Below are 17,670 nucleotides of genomic sequence, written 5' to 3' on the forward strand. Positions count from 1 at the left end.
AGATTTTACACCACTTTGACTCAGCTTCTGCTTGGTCTTGGTAACAACGGTTATAAAGACCTACAGTAGGTAGATAAAGACCTACAGTAGGTAGATCATAGGTAGATAAAGACCTACAGTAGGTAGATAAAGACCTACAGTATGTAGATAAAGACCTACAGTATGTAGATAAAGACCTACAGTAGGTAGATAAAGACCTACAGTAGGTAGATAAAGACCTACAGTAGGTAGATAAAGACCTACAGTAGGTAGATAATAGGTAGATAAAGACCTACAGTAGGTAGATAAAGACCTACAGTAGGTAGATAAAGACCTACAGTAGGTAGATAAAGACCTAGATATAAGTTGATTGATTTATAATTGATGGGATATTTTCCAGACTCTCAATGCTCTTACATAGTAAGAAGGTAAAGTCACCTCATCTAATGAATCAATCATCCGTGAATCAATTAATGGATCCATTATTCAGAACAGTCCCCTAACCTCTCCTCTCCTCCTCCTCCTCCCCTCAGGTTGCTTCCTGTTCTGCTGGACCCCGTTCTTCGTCGTCCACACCACCCGGGCCCTGTGTGCTACCTGCTACATCCCGCAGGCCCTGATAAGCACCGTCACCTGGCTGGGCTACGTCAACAGCGCCCTCAACCCCATTATCTACACGGTCTTCAACACAGAGTTCAGGAAGTTCTTCAAGAAGTCCCTCCACTCATTCAGCTGCTGCTGACGTCAGCCCCACACCGCAGGAACAATGGTAGCGCTAACCGTACTCTCACAGAAGGCGTATATTACTGCACAGGCATTTCCAGTTGGGGTCAGTTCAGAAGGTACACAAAAAAAAATGTCCAATTATCTTCAATGCTTTTCGGTGAGGAGAATGTGGAATTGACTTTCTTAATTGCCTGGGGATGGCCCAGGGCTAAATCTGTATGTATTGCTCTGGGGTGACCAACCCTCCTCCTGGACAGCTACTTAGTGAACAGGTTTTTGCTACAACCCTACCCTAAACAGATGACCTTGATCAGCAGGGATGGAGCCAGCACACCCTGTAGATCTCCAGGAGGAGGTTACAAGTTAAACCTTCATTTAACTAGGCAAGTCAGTTAAAGAACACATTCTTATTTACAATGACGGCCTACCGGGGATCAGTGTGTTAACTGCTTTGTTCAGGGGCAGAACAACAGATTTTTACCCTTGTCAGCTTGGGGATTCGATCCAGCAACCTTTAGGTTACCGACCCAACGCTCTAACCACTAGGCTACATGCTGGTTACTGACCCGACGCTCTAACCACTAGTCTACCTGCTGGTTACTGACCCAACGCTCTAACCACTAGGCTACCTGCCCCCTCAACCCCATAGTCATGCCACTGAGATTTGGCTATATGAGTGTTTATCTGGTGGGTGGGCGGAGTTGGGTGGGCGGAGTCTGAGACCATTCCAACTGTTCTAAAGTAACATCGCTCTCCGTCCTGGATACCATGGCGATGCTGGCTTTGCATTGTTTATTACAGGTGTGGTATGAGGCTTAATACTAGCATTATAACAGTCTTACGACGGTGTTATTACAGCCCTGTGATTACACCTTTAAATCTGAAGTTATTTAGCTGACAGCATTATGAAGAACAGAAGCTAATCAATGAATGCATTCATACAGTGTGTATGATACTGAAGCTTTAGCCTGTAACCTCGTATACAAATCCATTCAAATGTTGTTTTATTTCATTTTTGAAAGTTTGTTGTAATGTTGTTTGTTTTTTGCCATTTTAACTGAAGCCAATACTTTGACTGTGTCTGCCTGTAACAGCAGTCTGTTTGTCGGCTCATTGACAGTGCCTACTGTTTTACCATATCCACGTTTTATGTGGAAAGCTTTCCAATAAAATAAAAGACACGTCTTTGTAAAGCAATGCCTTGTTCTCATCAGTATCAGCAATAACACCAGTTTGTCAGCTAAAGACTCCTTGCAGGAACAACAACTTAGGCGGTCGATTATACATGTAACAGTATAACTTTTAGACCGTCCCCTTGCCCATACCCGGGCGCGAACCAGGGACCCTCTGCACACATCAACAACTGACACCCACGAAGCATCGTTACCCATCGCTCCACAAAAGCCACGGCCCTTGCAGAGCAAGGGGAACTACTACTTCAAGGTCTCAGAGCGAGTGACGTCACTGATTGAAACGCTATTTAGCGCCGCACCACCGCTAACTAAGCTAGCCGTTTCACATTCGTTACATACACATGCACACAAAAAATAACTAGGTCTAGATATCAACACATCAGCTTTCCCAGCTAAATAATCTATCTAGCAAAACTTGGCAGATATGTATTTTACATTTAAAGGACTTTCAGTCAGTCAGACAAAGTGGTGGAGGAAAATGAGGAGAATTCTAAAGTGCCTTTTCCTCTCCGTTCTGTGGCTAGTTTCCTCTCAGTTCTGTGGCTAGTTTCCTCTCCGTTCTGTGGCTAGTTTCCTCTCCGTTCTGTGGCTAGTTTCCTCTCCGTTCTGTGGCTAGTTTCCTCTCAGTTCTGTGGCTAGTTTCCTCTCAGTTCTGTGGCTAGTTTCCTCTCAGTTCTGTGGCTAGTTTCCCCTCAGTACTGTGGCTAGTTTCCTCTCCGTTCTGTGGCTAGTTTCCTCTCAGTTCTGTGGCTAGTTTCCTCTCAGTTATGTGGCTAGTTTCCTCTCAGTTCTGTGGCTAGTAGTTCAGAGAGCAATTTAAACACTCAGGCAGAGAGAGAGAGAGAGGTGGCAACAAGGACCGATGAAACCATGAGAAACTCTGGGAACATCAGAGATCCAACTGCAGTTGGTGACATGATTTACTGAGAGAGAAGAGAGAGAGAAGAGAGAGAGGAGAGAGAGGAGAGAGAGAAGAGAAGAGAGAGAGAAGAGAGAGAGAGAAATGAATTGAGAGAGAAAGAAAATGTGACCATTTTGATGACGTACATAATGCAAGACAGAGACGTGATGACACACTATCATGATCGTCACCCAGAGGCTCTCTCTGCTCCACCAGCCACCTAGCCATGCTGAGTGGTTTGGAAGCTCTCTCTGCTCCACCTACCCATGCTGAGTGGTTCGGAGGCTCTCTCTGCTCCACCTAGCCATGCTGAGTGGTTCGGAGGCTCTCTCTGCTCCACCTAGCCATGCTGAGTGGTTCGGAGGCTATCTCTGCTCCACCTAGCCATGCTGAGTGGTTCGGAGGCTATCTCTGCTCCACCTAGCCATGCTGAGTGGTTCGGAGGCTCTCTCTGCTCCACCTAGCCATGCTGAGTGGTTCGGAGGCTCTCTCTGCTCCACCTAGCCATGCTGAGTGGTTTGGAAACTCTCTCTGCTCCACCTAGCCATGCTGAGTGGTTCGGAGGCTCTCTCTGCTCCACCTAGCCATGCTGAGTGGTTCGGAGACTCTCTCTGCTCCACCTAGCCATACTGAGTGGTTTGGAGGCTCTCTCTGCTCCACCTAGCCATGCTGAGTGGTTTGGAGGCTCTCTCTGCTCCACCTAGCCATGCTGAGTGGTTTGGAGACTCTCTCTGCTCCACCTAGCCATGCTGAGTGGTTTGGAGGCTCTCTCTGCTCCACCTAGTCATGCTGAGTGGTTTGGAGGCTCTCTCTGCTCCACCTAGCCATGCTGAGTGTTTCGGAGGCTCTCTCTGCTCCACCTAGCCATGCTGAGTGGTTCGGAGGCTCTCTCTACTCCACCTAGCCATGCTGAGTGTTTCGGAGGCTCTCTCTACTCCACCTAGCCATGCTGAGTGTTTCGGAGACTCTCTCTACTCCACCTAGTCATGCTGAGTGTTTCGGAGGCTCTCTCTGCTCCAACAGCCACCTAGCCATGCTGAGTGGTTCGGAGGCTCTCTCTGCTCCACCTAGCCATGCTGAGTGTTTCGGAGACTCTCTCTGCTCCAACAGCCACCTAGCTATGCTGAGTGGTTTGGAGACTCTCTCTGCTCCACCTAGCCATGCTGAGTGGTTTGGAGGCTCTCTCTACTCCACCTAGCCATGCTGAGTGGTTTGGAGACTCTCTCTGCTCTCTCATGTAAGTTCAAACTGGATCATATGATTCAATCAGAGTTCCCCCAGGGCTCTGATAACAGTCTGAGATAGAGGGATACACTGTCATCACTGTTACCTCACCAGGTGTCCTGGTCCAGGTCTGTCCCAGGTTCTCTCCCTATAACCAGGTGTCCTGGTCCAGGTCTTTCCCAGGCTCTCTCCCTATAACCAGGTGTCCAGGTCTGTCCCAGGCTCTCTCCCTATAACCAGGTGTCCAGGTCTGTTCCAGGCTCTCTCCCTATAACCAGGTGTCCAGGTCTGTCCCAGGCTCTCTCCCTATAACCAGGTGTCCAGGTCTGTCCCAGGCTCTCTCCCTATAACCAGGTGTCCTGGTCTGTCACAGGCTCTCTCCCTATAACCAGGTATCCAGGTCTGTCCCAGGCTCTCTCCCTATAACCAGGTATCCAGGTCTGTCCCAGGCTCTCTCCCTATAACCAGGTGTCCAGGTCTGTCCCAGGCTCTCTCCCTATAACCAGGTGTCCTGGTCTGTCCCAGGCTCTCTCCCTATAACCAGGTGTCCTGGTCTGTTCCAGGCTCTCTCCCTATAACCAGGTATCCAGGTCTGTCCCAGGCTCTCTCCCTATAACCAGGTATCCAGGTCTGTCCCAGGCTCTCTCCCTATAACCAGGTATCCAGGTCTGTCCCAGGCTCTCTCCCTATAACCAGGTGTCCAGGTCTGTCCCAGGCTCCCTCCCTATAACCAGGTGTCCAGGTCTGTCCCAGGCTCTCTCCCTATAACCAGGTGTCCAGGTCTGTCCCAGGCTCTCTCCCTAACCAGGTGTCCATTTTTTTTGTTGATCCTTGGAAACTGCAGACAGTTGTATTTATTCACTTCATCTTCATGTTGCCAGGTTGGAAGGCAGTCTGTTGAGGTTGAGAGAGCCTTTAAAACGTGGATGGGAACAACGGTTGTCATTCCATTTACACGGTTAGACGAACATGCGGTTTATTCAGCAGTAAAGTGGAGCGGAACGATGATCCAACAGAGGATAATCAAGATGAAATGAGTAAGGAGGAGTGGGCTTCCCTCTGGACCGGACAGCAGAGTGTCACTCATCTCTGATTGACAGGTGAGTGATCATGACGACGGTTGTCATGACGTTGTGACTTGGAAATGGAATGTTGTATTTTTCAACCTGGGTGAAAGGATTCCTTTTAGTTCCTCTTTGTTAGGGTGTTAGACTGTATCCAAAATGTCCGCTATCTATAGTGCACTCCATATGACCACAGCCCTATGGGCACTATCAAATAAAATAAAATGTTATTTGTCACATGCGCTGAATACAACAGATTTTACTGTGAAATGCATCATTACAGAGCCCTCCCTTACAATGCAGAGTAAAAACAAAAGGAATACATTGTAAATCAAGAGGAATAAAATAAAAAACACAAGAATGGTGCTCTATACAGGAAGTACCAGTACTATATACAGGAAGTACTAGTACTATATACAGGAAGTACCAGTACTATATACAGGAAGTACCAGTACTATATACAGGAAGTACCAGTACTATATACAGGAAGTACCAGTACTATATACAGGAAGTACCAGTACTATATACAGGAAGTACCAGTACTATATACAGGAAGTACCAGTACCAGATCACTGTGGTGCTATATACAGGGAGTACCAGTACCAGATCACTGTGGTGCTATATACAGGGAGTACCAGATCACTGTGGTGCTATATACAGGGAGTACCAGTACCAGATCACTGTGGTGCTATATACAGGAAGTACCAGTACCAGATCACTGTGGTGCTATATGCAGGGAGTACCAGTACCAGATCACTGTGGTGCTATATACAGGGAGTACCAGTACCAGATCACTGTGGTGCTATATACAGGGAGTACCAGTACTATATACAGAGAGGAAGGACAAAGATCCTACATTTTGGAGAAATGTCCTCTGGTCTGACGAAACAAAAATAGAACTGTTTGGCCATAATGACAATCGTTATGCTTGGAGGAAAAAGGGGGAGGCTTGCAAGCCAAAGAACACCATCCCAACCGTGGAGCACGGGGGTGACAGCATCATGTTGTGGGGGTGCTTTGCTGCAGGAGGGACTGGTGCACTTCACAAAATAGATGGCATCATGAGGTTGGAAAATTAAGTGGATATATTGAAGCAACATCTCAAGACATCAGTCAGGAAGTTAAAGCTTGGTCGCAAATGGGTCTTCCAAATGGATAATGACCCCAAGCATACTTCCAAAGTGTGTCAAAATGGCTTAAGGACAACAAAGTCAAGGTATTGGAGTGACCATCACAAAGCCTTGACCTCAATCCCATAGAAAATTTGTGGGCAGAACTGAAAAGAGTGTGTGAGCAACGAGGCCTACAAACCTGACTCTGTATCACCAGCTCTGTCAGGAGAAATAAGCCAAAATTAACCCCAATTTATTGTGGGAAGCTTGTGGAAGGCTACCTGAAATGTTTGACCCAAGTGAAACAATTTAAAGGCAATGCTACCAAATACTAATTGAGTGTATGTAAACGTCTGACCCACTGGGAATGTGATGAAAGAAATTAAAGCTGAAATAAGTGATTTTCTCTGCTATTATTCTGACATTTCACATTCTTAAAATAAAGTGGTGATCCTAACTGACCTAAAACAGGGAATTTTTTACAAGGATTAAGTGTCAGGAATTGCGAAAAACTGAGTTTAAATATATTTGTCTAAGGTGTATGTAAACTTCCGACTTCAACTGTATATGCTACTCTATCATATTGGTCCTAGTTTACGTCAGGATGCCACTGGGTCAGTTATTACATTCTATTGTATTGGTAGTAGTTTACTAGGTCAGTTATTACATTATTCTATCGTATTGGTAGTAGTTTACTGGGTCAGTTATTACATTATTCTATCGTATTGGTAGCAGTTTACTGGGTCAGTTATTACATCGTATTGGTAGTAGTTTACTGGGTCAGTTATTACATTATTCTATCGTATTGGTAGTAGTTTACTAGGTCAGTTATTACATTATTCTATCGTATTGGTAGTAGTTTACTGGGTCAGTTATTACATTATTCTATCGTATTTGTAGCAGTTTACTGGGTCAGTAATTACATTATTCTATCATATTGATAGCAGTTTACTGGGTCAGTTATTACATCGTATTGGTAGTAGTTTACTGGGTCAGTTATTACATTATTATATTGTATTGGTAGTAGTTTACTGGGTCAGTTATTACATTATTCTATCATATTGGTCCTAGTTTACTGGGTCAGTTATTACATTCTATTGTATTGGTAGTAGTTTACTGGGTCAATTATTACATGATTCTATTGTATTGGTAGTAGTTTACTGGGTCAGTAATTACATTATTATATCATATTGGTAGTAGTTTACTAGGTCAGTTATTACATTATTATATCGTATTGGTAGTAGTTTACTAGGTCAGTTATTACATTATTCTATCGTATTGGTAGCAGTTCACTGGGTCAGTTATTACATTATTCTATCATATTGGTAGCAGTTTACTGGGTCAGTTATTACATTATTCTATCATATTGGTAGCAGTTTACTGGGTCAGTTATTACATTATTCTATCATATTGGTAGCAGTTTAATGGGTCAGTTATTACCTTATTCTATCATATTGGTAGTAGTTTACTGGGTCAGTTATTACATTATTCTATTGTATTGGTAGTAGTTTACTGGGTCAGTTATTACATTATTCTATCATATTGGTAGCAGTTTACTGGGTCAGTTATTACATTATTCTATTGTATTGGTAGTAGTTTACTGGGTCAGTTATTACATTATTCTATTGTATTGGTAGTAGTTTACTGGGTCAGTTATTACATTATTCTATCATATTGGTAGCAGTTTATTGGGTCAGTTATTACATTATTCTATTGTATTGGTAGTAGTTTACTGGGTCAGTTATTACATTACTCTATCATATTGGTAGCAGTTTACTGGGTCAGTTATTACATCGTATTGGTAGTAGTTTACTGGGTCAGTTATTACATCGTATTGGTAGTAGTTTACTGGGTCAGTTATTACATTATTCTATCATATTGGTAGCAGTTTACTGGGTCAGTTATTACATCGTATTGGTAGTAGTTTACTGGGTCAGTTATTACATCGTATTGGTAGTAGTTTACTGGGTCAGTTATTATATTATTCTATTTTATTGGTAGTAGTTTACTGGGTCAGTTATTACATTATTCTATCATATTGGTCCTAGTTTACTGGGTCAGTTATTACATTCTATTGTATTGGTAGTAGTTTACTGGGTCAGTTATTACATTATTCTATTGTATTGGTAGTAGTTTACCGGGTCAGTTATTACATTATTCTATCATATTGGTAGCAGTTTACTGGGTCAGTTATTACATTATTCTATTGTATTGGTAGTAGTTTACTGGGTCAGTTATTACATTATTCTATCATATTGGTAGCAGTTTACTGGGTCAGTTATTACATCGTATTGGTAGTAGTTTACTGGGTCAGTTACAACATTATTCTATCATATTGGTAGTAGTTACATCGTATTGGTAGTAGTTACTGGGTCAGTTATTACATTATTCTATTGTATTGGTAGTAGTTTACTTGGTCAGTTACAACATTATTCTATCATATTGGTAGTAGTTTACTGGGTCAGTTATTACATTCTATTGTATTGGTAGTAGTTTACTGGGTCAGTTATTACATTATTCTATTGTATTAGTAGTAGTTTACTGGGTCAGTTATTACATTCTATTGTATTGGTAGTAGTTTACTGGGTCAGTTATTACATTATTATATTGTATTGGTAGTAGTTTACTGGGTCAGTTATTACATTATTCTATTGTATTGGTAGTAGTTTACCGGGTCAGTTATTACATTATTCTATCATATTGGTCTTAGTTTACTGGGTCAGTTATTACATTATTCTATTGTATTGGTAGTAGTTACTGAGGCAGTTATTACATTATTCTATTGGTAGTAGTTACTGGGTCAGTTATTACATCGTATTGGTAGTAGTTACTGGGTCAGTTATTACATTATTCTATTGGTAGTAGTTACTGGGTCAGTTATTACATCATATTGGTAGTAGTTTACTGGGTCAGTTATTACATTATTCTATTGGTAGTAGTTACTGGGTCAGTTATTACATCGTATTGGTAGTAGTTACTGGGTCAGTTATTACATTATTATATTGTATTGGTAGTAGTTTACTGGGTCAGTTACAACATTATTCTATCATATTGGTAGTAGTTACTGGGTCAGTTATTACATCGTATTGGTAGTAGTTACTGGGTCAGTTATTACATTATTATATTGTATTGGTAGTAGTTTACTTGGTCAGTTACAACATTATTCTATCATATTGGTAGTAGTTTACTGGGTCAGTTATTACATTCTATTGTATTGGTAGTAGTTTACTGAGTCAGTTATTACATTATTCTATTGTATTAGTAGTAGTTTACTGGGTCAGTTATTACATTCTATTGTATTGGTAGTAGTTTACTGGGTCAGTTATTACATTATTATATTGTATTGGTAGTAGTTTACTGGGTCAGTTATTACATTATTCTATTGTATTAGTAGTAGTTTACTGGGTCAGTTATTACATTCTATTGTATTGGTAGTAGTTTACTGGGTCAGTTATTACATTATTCTATCATATTGGTAGTAGTTTACTGGTTCAGTTATTACATTCTATTGTATTGGTAGTAGTTTACTGGGTCAGGATGATCCTCCTTACACTGGGTCAGTTATTACATATCTCCTAGTGATTCTGTGGTTCTATATTCAGCTCCATGTCTCTTATCAGCCTCGGTGTCATTTCACCACCCTACAGGAGATGATGGTGGGCCTACCAATGCAGAAATACAATTATAACTCACAAAATGGACACACAATCTCTATTGATTAGAACAGATTGAGGTCTTCTGTTGGCGTGGGTTTCAGTGAGCAGGACAACATCAGTACCTTCATTATGTGTGACAATCAATACTGTTAGCAGCCTATAAAGGTAATGGCTGTGGGCTACAACATTGAGTTTAATCTATCTAATGGCTGTGTGCTACAACACAGATTAAACTCATTCTAATGGCTGTGGGCTACAACACAGATTAAACTCATTCTAATGTCATGTGAACTACAACACAGATTAAACTCATTCTAATGGCTATGGACTACAACACAGATTAAACTCATTCTAATGGCTATGGACTACAACACAGATTAAACTCATTCTAATCGCTGTGGACTACAACACAGATTAAACTCATTCTAATGGCTATGGACTACAACACAGATTAAACTCACTCTAATCGCTGTGGACTACAACACAGATTAAACTCATTCTAATGAATGTGGACTACAACACAGATTAAACTCATTCTAATGACTGTGGATTACAACAGATTAAACTCATTCTAATGGCTGTGGACTACAACACAGATTAAACTCATTCTAATGAATGTGGACTACAACACAGATTAAACTCATTCTAATGACTGTGGACTACAACACAGATTAAACTCATTCTAATGACTGTGGACTACAACACAGATTAAACTCATTCTAATGGCTGTGGGCTACAACACAGATTAAACTCATTCTAATGGCTGTGGGCTACAACACAGATTAAACTCATTCTAATGGCTGTGGCGGGGGATTCACAGTAGAGGAAGAGAGAGGCCAGTCAGACAGATTCCGACCAAGCTAAAAATCAGTATGATTACAACATAATAAAGGTATTCATATTAATAATATCCTCTTAAGGATCCGCTCACTTTTGTCAATTTTCTTCTAAAATGACAAATCTAACTTCCTGTACCTCGGGCCCTGAAGCAAGGATATACATATTCTTGGCACCATTTGAAAGGAAACACTTTAAGGTTTGTGGAAATGTGAAAGGAATATAAATCTGATAATACAAAGAAGAAGAAAAACAAGCTTTATTTTGTATTATTTTTGACCATCATTTTTGAAATGCAAGAGAAAGGCCATAATGTTATTATTCCAGCCCAGGTGCAATTTCGATGTTGGTCACTAGATGGCAGCAGTGTATGTGCAAAGTTTTAGACTGATCCAATGAACCATTGCATTTCTGTTCAATATTTTGTAACAAGAATGACCAAATGTCAACTTCTGTCAGTGAAATGAATGCACTGTGGTGTGACTAACCTTCTATCTAGAGGTATTTATCAGCTAGTTAAGTGTCTCATTGCCTCGTTCCAGTCACCTACTACCATTGAGAGAATCTGACGTCTGCTATATTACGTTCTGTACCCAATGTGCATCTCTTTGATGCAAACCTGTCAGGACAGTATAGAAACAAGTTAAATTATGAATGGTGTTATTTAACATTAGGATGGGGTGTGACAGGTAGTCAAGGCTGTGTAGCAGGGTGGAAGCCGTGGAAGGGCATTTCAAAGGGTCCTATAGTATTACCATCATCTAGTGTGTGTGTGTGCACGTTGGGAGGAGAGGAGGTGGGGGGTAGCCATAGACCTGGAAGATCTATCATTGTCCTCATCCTGTGGCTTTCAGCAGCATTGTCCATTAGGAAGTTCACAGGTCAATGGATTTGACCTTAAACAAAGTAGAACTGCATTGATTGAATTCCATTTAATGAATCAATGACCTATTTGATTTCAAGAGGGCTGAACGGAGTTCACAATACTGTACTTTAGCTCCATCTGGTGGTCACATGGACACACACACACACATATATACATATACACATATATATATACACATATATATATATATATATATATACACACTTCATGCTAAGAGTTCCAATTGTTGCTCAGCTTTATTAGCAGCGTAATCTCTTGTGACTGACAAAACAGAGGAGCTGATTTGGTTTCAAAAGTGCCACGATCATTAGCAACATCATGGTCAACAGGTCTGGTCGATGACATTGACAACAAAACCAGCCCTGTACGGGTCTTTATGCTAATTATTTACTGCAAAAACTGTACATGAGACAGAATTTTTTTTAAAGCATAAAAGAATATCTCAAGATATTTACACATTTCACAGAAAACTAATAACTATAATCTATTAAACCAACCCAATACATTGCCAATTTGTCCTAAATGTCTTCCTCCAGTGTTGCCTCTGTGTTGTGCTGATTGACCGTTGTGTGGATCAAAGTCTGTTGAAGAGAGTTCATTTAATGACAGATTCTCTGCTGAGCAGACAGTCTGCTGTAGTCCTGAGCTATGAGGCAGGTGGACTGAGGTGGACTGCAGCGGTGAGGCATTCTTGAATGCTATCTTAAAAGACACCGACCCGTCTCATTCCTCCTCCTCTGTAGCCTGCAGATTAAAAACAAAACAAAACAGAAGATCCACATAGTGGAGGTTGAAGTTTATATTTTGAAGTGGTCCTTTGTAGCTCAGTGCAGCTTCCGGGATAGTGCTGCTCCATTCCCAGGACCACACGTATGTAACATGGATGTACGGAACGAAGTCACTTTGGATAAAAACAGCTGCTCAATGGCATGCACTATAATACAGGGATTCTTGAAAGATGAGGAAATAAACTTTTTTTTTTTTTTTAACACATATTTTTCTTAAATATTACAAATGAATAGTGAACGCTGTCAGACACCTTAAACGGCTTTACATTTCTACGTTTATTGTTCAAACAAGTGTTTAAATGCCTTGGTTGTTTAATTCTAACATTCGATTATTCAAGAGCTGTTCTTAGGCACGACGCATCGCAGAGTGCCTTGGACACAGCCCTTAGCCGTGGTATATTGGCCTTATATCACAAACCCAATAAGAGCCTTATTGCTATTATAAACTGGATTACCAACGTAATAAGAGCTGTAAAACTAAATGTTTTGTCATATCTATGGTATATGGTCTTTCAGCCAATACGAATTTCAGGGCTCAAACCACCCAGTTTCGAGCCCTGAATGCTGATTAGCTGGCTCCGCGTTGTGTCGTGCCTAAGAACGGCCCTTAGCCGTGGTATATTGGCCATATACCACACCCTTATTGCTTAATTATACCATGGGCATTGTTGAATACTTGTTTCTGATTGGCTTGAAGGGCATTCTAGAGTGTGCAGTATTTCCCTATAACCCACGCATGGTATATTTGCATGATAGAATTCATTGGCTATCGTTCATTCTTACATGTTCTATGTTTGAGCTGCTTTTGAAAGCAAACATCCAATTGAAAACATCATTGCCATTGTTGAATTCGATGTTCATGAAGGCAAACTAGGACTGCTGGTTTGGTTCGCTAAACTAGCAAGTCTGTTTGGTTACCATGGCAACTCCTGAAGCTGTCTAGTAAACTCGCTAGCTACTTCAGTGGATGTTGAACACATTTCTACCGGAAAATGAACACATTCCTAACAGCAAATATGTTAAAATTATAGCTTTGGTATAAAAGGGATAATCAACTAAAGATTCTATATATTCTTTAGAAAATAATGTAACTCTGTGGAAGGTCAGTTCCACTCCGTGAACACACCTTCCACGTCGTTCATTATTTTCCATAGATTGTCCCTTACATTAAAATCTCGAAACTTCCTTTTGTTTTGTTTTATAGCGCTATATAAAATGCTCCAGGCTAATTTCATTAGCATGTTGGTATGTTTTTCTATATTCAGAACATAAAACAAAATGTACATAACATTATCCCTTAGGTCTAGGACAGGAAGTACTTCAATAGTTTCAGAACGACGTATCTTAAGAGGGTTTAGCCGTCTGTGACGGAGTTGACAAGTCACTGATGGAGTGGACAACAAACATTTAAAACAGACATTTTTTTTTTTACCTCTGAAAAATAGAAGTTCAACACAAAGTTTTAGTTAAATATAGAAAATACAATTTGCCAATAAAAGCATCAATCTATCAGGTTTTTCAGACAGAATTTACGTTACATGAAAATCTGAGGAGTTTGTTTTATGGAGTAGACAAAAATGTAAATGTTTATTCGTTCAAGTTGTATACAAAGTAGCAATTTAATTTTTCCTCAGGTGCTTCATGACTCTAAAATCTCATTTAAAATAAACATATTTTAACCAATATTCCCATCCTATCAGGGAGATGGAGTTGACAGTTTATGGTTGTGGCCATAGTGATTTGAATATTGTTTGTTTAATTCTATCAACATTTGAAAACTTTCCAGACCATGAGTGGCTTTGTTGCACTCCATGTAATGAGGACGTGAATAAGGGGTCCTTATGGTAGTAGAGCTGTCCCTGCTCCTTCCTGATTCATTTAGGATTTCAGACAAATCTGACTGAGTCGACCAAATCTCCAGACACATTTTTTAGGAATCACAGTTTTGAGAGAAATATTATTTAAAGTCAAATAACGGAACAATTTGTAATTTTTTTCCATACATTAAGTCTCTGAATGCTCTGAAAATCAGTGAATGCAAAGAGCCCAGGGTTTAGGTGCGTTTGTGTGTTAAATGCGTACGTGACACGTGTGTAAATCAGATGATTTCCCATGAACCAACCTTCTTAGCATTGGCAGCCATGAGAGCCTCCAGCTGGTGGTTCCAGCCCAGGACATCAGCCAGCATCTGCACCCCACCGACCACATCCCCTAGCTGGGCCACATCATTGTGTCGCGGGGTCCCCCAAGCGAAGGGCCCCACCAGGTCTCTGTTGATAAGTAGGCGAGGGACAGAGTCCCTCACAGCTCCGGCCAGACTGGCAAAGGGCTCCACCTAGTGTATTGACATGGAACAACATGTTTTAAGTCTCCAGTAAATAAATAAAAAATAAATAAAAATAATAATAATAAATAAATGTAAAAAAATATATATATATATAAACACACACACCGGAGATATCTTTTATAGGAACCCTGGACTGAGTGAAACCCTGTCCTGCCTGATTGACAGGTGAATAACAGGAGAATAGCGTGTTAACTGGTTTATAACATGTTTATAACTGTGAATAACAGCTTACTAACAGCCACATAACGTGTGTATAACATCTTAATAACACATTGACAGCAGTGTTCCTCACCTCCAGAGAGGTACCCATGATAATGAGGAGGTCTGCCAGGGGAAAGTCCTTCAGGTAGCTGAAGTAGTGAGGAGGTAGTTCCTCCCCAAAGAAGACAATGTCAGGCTTCACCACACCCTTACAAGTGGGACACTTAGGGACTGTCCCCTTCATAATGTCAGGCTAAGAAGTAGACAAACACACAGGAGAAATACAGGAAATCAAAACTAGATATATTTTAACAACAAGACACTGCATCAAACTATTATCTTTCAAACTTAAGAAACTTTCACAAATCACAGTATCGGAGCTAGATGGATTGAAGTCTCTCAATAATATGAATCAGTTGTAACAGGGAAATGCTCTGAGAATGGTGTGATAGTTAACCGACTCACACGTAGCTCCTCCCCCTTGTAGTCTCTCAGACACACAGTACAGGTAGCAGTAGCAAACGAGCCGTGTGCCTCCACCAGTTTCTCAGGGGGGATTCCTGCCACTAGAGTCACACACACACAGTGAAACACAGCGAGATAGACAGAGAGGGAGAGAGACAGTGAAACAAATCAAATCAAATGTTATTTGTCACATACACATGGTTAGCAGATGTTAATGCGAGTGTAGCGAAATGCTTGTGCTTCTAGTTCCGACAATGCAGTAATATCCAATGAGTAATCTAACCTAACAATTTCACAACAACTACCTTATACACACAAGTGTAAAGGAATGAATAAGAATATGTACATAAAGATATATGAATGAGTGATGGTATAGAGCGGTATAGGCAAGATGCAGTAGATGGTATAGAGTACAGTATATATATATGAGATGAGTAATGTAGGGTATGTAAACATTATATAAAGTGGCTAGTGATACATTACATTAAGATGGCAAGATGCAGTAGATGATATAGAGTACACTATATACATATGAGATGAGTAATGTAGGATATGTAAACATTATATGAAGTGGCATTGTTTAAAGTGGCTAGTGATACATTACATTAAGATGGCAAGATGCAGTAGATGATATAGAGTACACTATATACATATGAGATGAGTAATGTAGGGTATGTAAACATTATATGAAGTGGCATTGTTTAAAGTGGCTAGTGATACATTTATTACATCAATTTTTCCATTATTAAAGTGTCTGGAGTTGAGTCAGTATGTTGGCAGCAGCCACACAGCGTGTGAGAGAGAGAGAGATGACAGGCTCCTGTGTGTATTACCTGAACTGTTTTTCAATACGGTCACACTAGTGGATCCACTTACGTCTCTCCAGGCCGTCGATATTCTGCGTGTACATTCTGAGGAGCTGGCCCTTGTCATGAAGCAGACGTATGAAATAGTGTGTGAGGTTGGGTTGGTAGTTGCCTGGGTACAGCTCTTTGGCCAGGGCAAAGAAAGGGTTGGGGTTGTGATGGAAGTAGTTGATCTCGAAGATGGCTTCTGCGTAAGGAAGATTATACTGCTGGAGGTTGTCATAGAGACCACTGCCAGGGGACCTGTCCAAGGAAAGTAGGGAGAAAAAGGTTTCCTACAAAGTCTGTGCATTCATTGTATTCCTGACATGGGTTGACTGACCATCTCAAACACTTTCCAAATACTTGAGGTTGCATTTGATGGAACTTCAACCAGTGGAATCATCCCAAAAGTGCAAAACCGCACCCTGCCCACCGGTCAAGTGCACCTCAAGCATTTAAAATATACCGCTTGTCACCTGAAGTCTGGGATCCCACTAGGTGTGCTGATCCCAGCCCCTGCCATCACTATGATCCTCTTGTACTGTCCGCCTCCGATGTTCTTAGTGAGGTCCTCTAGCGTCTGCTGCTTGGAGTCCTCCACTCCTCCTCTACAGAACAGTCCTCGAAACCCAGGCCACCAGACTGTCTTGTCTTGGCTTGGACGTAGACCGTGGACATCCCTTTGCCTTGGAGCGAGGAATAATGTTCTTTGCTGTTGATCTGAGAAGGTAATGCATGTGGTGAAGTTACTGAGTAACTAGCTACTATCCTCATCGATCATATTACCTGTAGGTCTATGTAATGTTCACATCAATCTCAAAAGCAGCTTTCAAATTACAATTAGTTTCAAATCGATATTTAGGCTATTGCTTACGTTTGAGTTTGATGAATCTAGCTGTACTCGATGTAATAGTATGATACAGATATAACCTGCCCTTGTAGACCAGTGGCGAGGACATGAAATAAGTCATAGCTAGCTGCAAGAAATACACAGTATATCTGTAGCTTTCTCTAGAGCCGCATCTTCATTTTGGAAGCAGGCAGTTGAAGCGCATGTTTTTACACAAGAAGAACCATTGCAATAGCATAACTCTCCTAAGCTTTAGCTACATTTCATAATGCACAACATTGGCTCAAAACAAATGTGAGCCGCTGCATTAGTCTGTTGTTGCTCTGGTTACCTTTGAACTCGTGACGAAGGCTGATTATACCGTAAAATATGTACAATTATTTAATACAGTTTAGAATAAACAATTTAAATATAAGTGCTCACTGTCATTATTTTATCAATTGTAAATATCAGTTTGGTCCACTAATATCGAGTAATTAAACTACTTATCGTGATTACATCTCTTTAAAAAATATATATGGGGTAATAAAAAACACGCAAACGCGTATTTGTTAGAAACATTACGGTAGACGTTCCTGTGTCAGCTCAGCTCC

At 40.8% G+C, this 17,670-nt stretch overlaps 2 protein-coding genes across 2 annotated transcripts in view; one reads left to right on the top strand and one right to left on the bottom strand.

Moving 5' to 3' along the window:
- Positions 1 to 1,192, top strand: part of drd4b (dopamine receptor D4b) — a 30,033-nt gene extending 28,841 nt beyond the window's left edge. The window contains exon 4 of the mRNA XM_036981606.1: positions 513 to 1,192. Within this exon, the coding sequence (XP_036837501.1) occupies positions 513 to 721 (209 nt within the window). The 3' untranslated portion in view covers positions 722 to 1,192. The remainder of the gene's footprint in view (positions 1 to 512) is intronic.
- A 10,603-nt stretch (positions 1,193 to 11,795) lies between these two features.
- LOC110526847 (NAD-dependent protein deacetylase sirtuin-3) lies at positions 11,796 to 17,436 on the bottom strand. The gene is made up of 7 exons (XM_036981608.1): positions 17,102 to 17,436; positions 16,704 to 16,947; positions 16,256 to 16,488; positions 15,380 to 15,480; positions 15,006 to 15,167; positions 14,489 to 14,701; positions 11,796 to 12,322 (listed from the first exon to the last, which is right to left on the bottom strand). Exons 1-7 carry the CDS (start codon positions 17,196 to 17,198, stop codon positions 12,302 to 12,304), a joined length of 1,071 nt encoding a protein of 356 aa, XP_036837503.1. The 5' UTR covers positions 17,199 to 17,436; the 3' UTR covers positions 11,796 to 12,301.
- Between the last annotated feature and the right edge of the window lie 234 nt (positions 17,437 to 17,670).

Source organism: Oncorhynchus mykiss, chromosome 6, assembly GCF_013265735.2.
Source record: "Oncorhynchus mykiss isolate Arlee chromosome 6, USDA_OmykA_1.1, whole genome shotgun sequence".
Classification (NCBI taxonomy): Eukaryota; Metazoa; Chordata; class Actinopteri; order Salmoniformes; family Salmonidae; genus Oncorhynchus; species Oncorhynchus mykiss.